General features: G+C 34.7%; 2 protein-coding genes across 4 annotated transcripts; both read right to left on the reverse strand.

Moving 5' to 3' along the window:
• Positions 1-378: 378 nt before the first annotated feature.
• LOC105556361 (serine protease gd-like) lies at positions 379-3,573 on the reverse strand (the record flags this gene model as incomplete). Its single annotated transcript, XM_012003447.1, has 4 exons — positions 3,496-3,573; positions 2,910-3,277; positions 662-707; positions 379-474 (listed from the first exon to the last, which is right to left on the reverse strand). Coding segments are annotated over exons 2-4 (496 nt in total), but the record flags the coding sequence as incomplete, so codon positions are not given.
• LOC105556360 lies at positions 3,496-6,837 on the reverse strand. Of its 3 annotated transcripts, none has more exons than XM_012003446.1 (4): positions 6,181-6,837; positions 5,183-5,406; positions 4,311-4,476; positions 3,496-3,907 (listed from the first exon to the last, which is right to left on the reverse strand). In XM_012003446.1, the coding sequence occupies exons 2-4, from the start codon at positions 5,393-5,395 to the stop codon at positions 3,759-3,761; spliced, it is 528 nt and encodes a 175-aa protein (XP_011858836.1). In that variant the 5' UTR covers positions 5,396-5,406; positions 6,181-6,837; the 3' UTR covers positions 3,496-3,758. The 3 variants fall into 3 exon arrangements, with proteins under 3 accessions (XP_011858836.1, XP_011858835.1, XP_011858834.1); XM_012003445.1 differs by having other exon boundaries at positions 5,183-5,417; positions 6,631-6,834; XM_012003444.1 differs by having other exon boundaries at positions 5,183-5,417; positions 6,181-6,829.
• Positions 6,838-8,112: the final 1,275 nt, after the last annotated feature.

An 8,112-nucleotide genomic window follows, 5' to 3' on the forward strand; every position in this document is an offset into this window, starting at 1 on the left:
ACTTCATAGAATTAAATTAATATAGTTAATGTTATCTTTCCCATGAAGTTTGCGCAACTATAATTCATTAGTTCTTGTAATCACTCAGTCTAGTTATAATAATTATAAAACACTTCATACAATTAAACTAATATAGTTGATGTTATTTTTCCGATAAAGTTTGTGCAACTATTATTTATTAATTCTCTTAACCATAAATTTTGTGACGACAACTATAAAATAGTTAATTAAACTATGCAAATAATTCTATGACTAATATTTGTATAGTTCTCACCTATATAGTTGCCGTTACTATAATTTTTTCTCTCAGTGTACTTTTTCGCAAATCTGCGTTACCCACTTGGCAAAATGTGGACATTGGCTACGTAGTTCAATGTCCACAAAGGGCGTATCGCATTCGCCAATCACGAAAAACGGGGCCCTGACATCTCTCAGGCTTCTCTCTGGTGACACAGGACTGATACTGCAGTGGTACTAATAATCATTTCAGATCACGGAATATCAGTACTGTTACTCAATGCCGATTCTCAGTGCTGTTTTCAAGTACTGGCCCTCGACCGATTATTCTGAGATCAGTGCTGATACAGTATTGTGTAACGGTGTACTGGAACACAGCACTGTACCACAACTGACCCAGTTGTCAAAGACCGAGGTTTCTCACCTGGGGTCCGAAACAAGATCAGTGCAGATAGCAGGAGCTCTTCTTTCTGCGAAATAGATTCGAAAAAGAGATTTAATTGCACAGATCCACATTGAGACTCAAACGAAATGGCGGATGGTTTAATTCATACTACTAAACAAAGAGTATGAGATATTTGTAACCAGCAACGTAGCATATAGAGCGTTAATAGCGTATACATATATGTATACGCATACATATATATATGTATGCGTCCGAACACGCAGAGAATATAAAAACTAAAAATTTTAATAATACCTCTAACTTTCTCCTTATTACGATAACATTTATACTGGAGAACTCAATGGGATTAATAAAAAAACATTTTTCTAGCTATCCTCTTAGAAAGGGACAAAACCGCTCACTTTTAGCATTTTCACCGTATTGTAATACACTTTTTTCAGACACCTTTGTGAAATATTATAAAGTACTTATTAATGGTTCAAAGCGAAATTCAAGACTCCGGCGTTGATTCTAGATATTCAGAATGCTAATTCTTGGACCGACATTGCACACCTTCACTGTAACTTCATAAGACTAACCAGTTCTCTACCAAAACACTTTGAACCACATATACATATAAATTTCATGAAGACGCGTTCGAATGATGCAGTAGTAGGGGTATCGACAGTCAAGTGACGATAAGCTGATTTATGTCATTTAGTTCATAACAAATTATCTTACATGAGAATATACAATGAAGAGAAGAAAGGATAAGCGTTTCTGGAACATTTTTTACTTTAATAAAGTACTAATGAAAAATGAATTATCTTTTCCTTTCGGGTGATTTAACAGAAAAAATACCGGAGAATTGGCGGGCGCACGTTTGATGAAACAACTAGCTCGCCAACAATGTAATTAGAAAATACCGTCTATACTGGAAGTGAATAATAAGAAGTACTATATAAGCTAGAGTACAATAATTTTGAAATATTTGTAGCACTGGCCGAGCGCGTTCTGATTCGTCAAGAGCAAACGTAAGAGCCGAAAAGGAATTACAAATGAAGCTGATTTATTTTCACACTTCTACTCGTACACCAAGTTTACTTGATATATTGTTATAGTCTTTAGTTTTTCTGAAGGATTATTAGCGTGTTGATTACATGCATATAGTATTCAGTATATCTATATTTTTCAATACTCGCTAAATCTTACGCAAACTTCTGTTGTTTCATTAGGTTTACTTTTGAATCAAATGTTTTGTTCTAACAATTCGTAAAAGTTCTCTCTTAGAAAACTTATAAGATAGAGCCCATGCATTGCAAATAGCAATGATAACGACTAAAGTTCCATAATTTCTTTAGCATACATATACGTGTATATTGTTAATAGTACGATTTCATTTCGTGGAAACAACATAATTGCGAACATTAAACCATGATCCTATGAGAAAGCGATCTTAATAGACTGAGACTTCTTCTTTCTCTCCGTTCTCCTCGTCTTATTACAACGTACTATAAAACTTAAAATAAGTAACGAATCGCGTGTATTAAAAAAAAGAATATTACTACATGTACAATATTTCTTGCGACTTTAAAAAAAATATTGAATGTATTTATTAGTAAGAGTATTGCGAGAGTGTTATAATTTATTCTTCATTATAACTTTATTAATAAGTCCACAATGACAGATAGTTGCGTGTATGTCTCTTATGTACTCTATTTTCGTGTCCAGATCAAAGACACATTACAACAAGAGAAATCGCTATAAACAATTAAAAGTAAAATTCGTAACTGTTTAATTCTCACGTATAGTTGTATATAAATGCTGCGGTTTCAGATAAACTTTACGTAAAGAATGTTATCAACTAGCACGTATTGCATTTTGTCGCGATAAACCAGCGTTACGTCGAAATCTGTTGTTGAATCCATGGTATGTATTTGGCCACATCAACATAAATAGCGTAATCCCGTGAATAGCAGTGAAAATGGGACTCATTATTAGGTAAAGACCCCGAGAGAACGCCACGCAACTCGTAACGGCCCGTGATATTGTTCAGAAGCACCAACCCGTTCCCGCTGTCACCGACACAGGGACCGATTTCGTTTACCGAACTGGCGCAAAAGGTGCGATTCGAGGTGAGGCTAACGAATCTTTGATTGCTCCGGAGGCAAGTCTCCTGCAATTTGCGCAAATTAGTTTAATTAACTTAAGGCCTGCAATAACTCTGGCACGATTACGAATGCAATGAATAACACTTTCATAATAGCATCTAATTGCAATTGCCTACCTGACTCACTATTGTCGCCCATTTTACTCGCTGTTCTTCGATATTACCAAATTTTTCTTTGCCCCATCCTACGACATACCCTGTTCTGTTAACGACGGTGTCGAGATTGGGTGAACCGGACCATAGGCAAATAGGCCTGATAAAAGGATTGAATTCGACGGGCGTCCAGAGAGTCAAAATCGCTAGATTGGAGTCGCTGGTGAAACGATCGTGCACATAATCGGGATGAATCATGTAACTCTTGACTCTCGGAATCACATCTCTGTTTAATTGAACTAATTGTAAATTAAATCGCCCTACAACTACCGCTAACATGTTAGGTGGTACGGTATCGTTCTGATCAAGGGCAAACATCACACAATCCGCCACTATAAAAAAACGTATAAATGTATAAATGTATAAATTACATTTTCTTATAATCCACACTTTTTATCCGGAAATATATCTTAATTTAGTATGACGAAAAATAATTTTGTATGAATAGATAAAAATAAAAATCTTACTATAAAGATTCAAGAAAGTATAATAGATGTAAGACGAGAAATTTACTTGGTTCGATATAAGGGCTTTTTTCGATATAGCATACCTGTTAATATTTGCCTGGTAGTCAAAATAGAACCGCCACATTTAAATTCGTGTGTTGTATTCGACTTTTGTTTCTTAATCTGGTAGACTGCAACCACCCACGGCCACTGGCCTGGTAACGAGTCCTCGCCGTTGGGGATCAGTCTATTTGTGGTATCGGTGTAATAGCTGGTAATACCGCATTCGGCGTAGCTCTTATCGCGTAAACTTACACGGTCGGTCTCGCACGCGTGTACTAGCTACGCTTACACTTGGCGCGAGACACTACCGTGTCTCGTGATAAATTGGATTGTCTATACGGTAGTTACTCGAATTTCGATACCACGACTGAAAATTCTGCGACATTAGTTGTTTGTTCGGCGGGTACACAATATGCCCCAACTCGAGATTTGCTGTGATATTTCCGCTTGATGCTGCCATAAGACGTAACATATTTTTAAATTGCACATTTCCGTAGAGTACGAAAAAATTGTATAATATTTTTTACAAGGACAGAGATAATTTCCAAACATAACCAATCGCGCTGAAAATGTTTTCTATATAAAGACATAAAACGATGATAAAAAGGAAATTCCAAAATTATTATAATAAGAGTTTGATCTTTTTATTTATCATTATATGTATTTCTCCATGTAATAAGTTTCATTAGATACTACTTTATGTGATAAGTTTAATCATGACTACTTTACGTATTAGTTTTTTTTTATATTTTATACTTTCTATTTGTCCGACAAATCCATTAATCCAGCACTATCTGATTTTTAATAAGCCGGATTAACGAGATTATACTATATTGAATTTCAACCAAATACTCACATTTGGGGTCGAGACAATATTGTTGACTGTTGAACCATAGCGCGGATAATATCGGAAAATCTACGTCCGAGGGAAAGTAAACATGATACAACAAAGGTCTGCCTTGTTGAACAGCTTCAACGAACTCTTTTATCGAATGTGCCAATTCCAATCGGAAGTTTTCTTTCTGAAACACAATAACAACAAAATTATTTTCAGTAACAGGATAAATAATTAAAGACATTCAATAATGAAATTAACAAAACAAAAAGATGGACTTTGAAAGCATTTTAAACAGTTAGCTATGCGTAAGATAATATTGTAACAATCTTTAATGTTTAAGAAGGTACATAATTCTAAATTGAATATTTCCATATAGCACTACACAGCCAATATTAACAATGCAGTTAATTCCTTTTACGCGTTAAGATATTTATTTCTTTTTATTAGTACGTAAAAATAACAGATGACAAATCAGATAAGGATTTTAAATAAAGCCTTTAAATTCTTTCTCGATTATCTGTTTCAAATAATGCCAATCATATTTTCTATTTCGTTTAATAGTGTCTACATATATTGAACATGTCTAGAGATATTTAAAAAAATTATTGCACATTTCGCAACAGATACAGGAAACAAATCATGTTGTAGAAAATCGTTTCCCAAATTGTAATTTGATTATTTCAATGTGTACTTCAGAAGTCTAAATATATTATAATTTTATTTCTTTACTGCTCTACAGACATTATAATTCTGATTAAATAAACTTAATTTTAAAAAGGCTTTAGTTTAATATGCTAAAATTATTAGAAATCACCTATACTATATAATAGCCACCAATTCTATGTACAAATGTCTTCTGCATTCTTAACAATATTAAAAAGTTTACTTACCAGCGCATCAGCGGTAGTGTTTAAGGCTACCTTTAAATAAATTTCTTCATCCTCTAGTAGAGATTCTAGTGGTAGAATTTCGATCCGTCCGAATATCTTGCGTGTCTCGCGGTCGATCGTGTATGTAAGGTATTCCGGGCACAAAGTTGTACCATGTACCATGGTACAAAGTAAGTGCGGCAGCAATACGAGTAAGATAAAAATCTTAGCCATCTTGTGAGATTCTGTTACAAAACTAACAAAAATATATACTTTCTAAGTCTTGATTTAGAAAACTTAATTATACCGAGTTCGTAAATTTTCAAGCGTTGTAACATTACCTAAGTAATTTAACAGATGTTGGAATGTTGCCGATATGAGCCGAGTCTCTGTGGGTACTCACAGACAGAGATGGGCGAATTTGTAATTGAATGGAACTTAAATACAAATGCTGAAAGTAATGGGTAATTAAATGGATTTCAATTACAAGTAGTAAAAGTAATTTGTAATTAAATGTGTAATTTGAAGACAAAAGTAATTACTGCCGCCCATCTCTGCTCACAGATCTATTTATATCGACCTACGTTTAATACGTCATGAAGAGGTTAGATGAGATAATTTCGCTTTTGTGACTTTATTCATATTTCAGTTGGTACGAACATTTATGTTTTAATGATTATTACAATATTTCATATCAATCCGCGTTCGGAAAAATGTGCAGCCTAATTAAATGTAATCTTTTAAAATAATTAATCGGTGCAGCTTTAATGACCTTGCTAAACTATCAGTTTCGTGAAACAATTATTTTTCCATACGATATTGTTCGGAGAAAGTATATTACTACGCAGATACACCTTGAGGTTCGACGAAGTAGCGGGTGCTTTAAATCATATTAGAAAACAGAGAGTTTGTGACGTTAGTGATGAGCGATATGGTATACAGAAACGGATGTGCATAGCGGATGCGTATTATGTGTGCACCCAATTAAGCAAACCAAACTGAAAAATTTAACGACTCACGTGTTTAGGAGGAATCACTTTAATCGTTCATTTCTCCAGTCGATTACATTTAAAAAGAACACTATCCCGTATAGGAAACAGACACCTGCCCGTGAATCAGATTTTGCATTCTACGAGCATACATTTATCTTGCGCTGTGATTATTCACTAATTGCGAAACCGGTTGTGGCGAGTATAATTACCGTTTTATCTAACGATCTACAAACTCCGATGAGATACAACGCGCTTTTAACGTATAACCGCTTTGCTTTCTGCTTTATTATTTCACTTTGTCGCATCTTTTTACTGTCATAATAATATTTTTGTTTTATTTTTTTATTATCTTTCACCTTCCACTTTGTTTAAGTACCATACTGCATTTTCTTATCAATAATTAGAATACGCTTCAAGCTGCGCGTTATATTTCAATATTTTCTCTTTTACAACTTATTTATTTATATGCTTTCGTACTTATTTCTTTCTGGTACACTTTCTTCAAACACTTTCTTGCGAGATATTCTAAAGAACTCTTCTTAACGTGTCAAAGTAAAATTCAAAATACTGCGGCGATTGGTTTCAGAATGCTAATTCTCGGACCGATGTTACTACACCTTCAACGTATCTTCGTAAGACTAACCAGTTCTTTTGAAACGCTTCGAAACATGTTTATAGTGTCCGTGGTGTGTTGACCCGTTTGACTGGTGCAGTAGTGGGGACTTTACCGAGAGTAAAGTGATGATAAGTCGATTGACGTCACTTAGGGCTGGTTTTTCCAACCTCTTGGTAACCTAACTAACAGTTAAATTATACGTTTATCTTTGTCTAATTTAAAAGAAAAGCAAAGAAATAAGATTTAACTATTAGTTAACCTATTACGAGGTTGGAACAACCGGCCATTGGTCTACAAAGGAGCACAAAAATTATTCCACATGAATGCAATGAGGATAGTATAATGGACATGTATGTTTTTAAACATCCTTTCCTCTTTGATGAATTTGTAGAAAAGAAATTGGAGAATTGTGGCGGACGCACGTCCGATGAGACAAGCTTGCCAAAAGTACAACTGCTAGAGAAGCCAAAGATATATTAGCGATTGTTTTTTCAATTACATGAATACCCATTAAATTTTCTAATGCTCGCCAAATCTCATACAAATATTAACTACACTGAGAAGAAAAAAGTTGAATTAAGAAATATTCTAAAAAATTATAAATAAAAAAATTCTCAAGAATTGTAAGATAAAACTATGTATGTATTGCAAATAACAATAATATCAAATGTTGTTCCATAACTTATTTAATATACTGGTATGAATTGATTTCACATTCAGGAACGGTATGATTGCGAACGAGGACAATATTGAACCGTGATCCTATCAAGAAACAATCATAAAGTACGAATTCAATTTTTTCTCTCACTCTTCCTTATCGCATTACCAAGTTCTGCGTTTTAAGACCAGCAAACAATCGAAATCTAGTTTACGCAGTTTAGAATAACTATACCAAAATTTACACAGTATTATTAAGCTGTGAATAAATAGCTCTGACCAACACTTAACATATTTATTATTTACATACGTTATTTACATTTTTAATTGTTTTTGTTGCGTCGTAGAAAAGTCGTGCACGACATAGACGATACGCGTATGTACATACATATATATATACAGGGTGAGTTATAACATTTGTCCCAGAGCTCGTGAGAAGGTAGAACGGATCGAGATGAACAGAAAAGTCCTGAAACATTTTGCAATTTTCGCAATAGTTAACGAGAAAAAAATTATCGAAAATCGTCGTCTTTGCCCTGCCCACTGTCCAATTCGAGCGCGTGGCGAGATGTGACCGCACGGCGATCAATATTGCCAGGCGGGGGGTGGGGACGCGAGACGCGGGGGCGGCGACGTAAGCTCGCCGGCAACTGCGCGCTGTCCCCCCCCCCTTGCCTGGCAATATC

Source organism: Vollenhovia emeryi, unplaced genomic scaffold (assembly GCF_000949405.1).
Source record: "Vollenhovia emeryi isolate VEMERY1.0 unplaced genomic scaffold, V.emery_V1.0 DF940077.1, whole genome shotgun sequence".
Taxonomy (NCBI): domain Eukaryota; kingdom Metazoa; phylum Arthropoda; class Insecta; order Hymenoptera; family Formicidae; genus Vollenhovia; species Vollenhovia emeryi.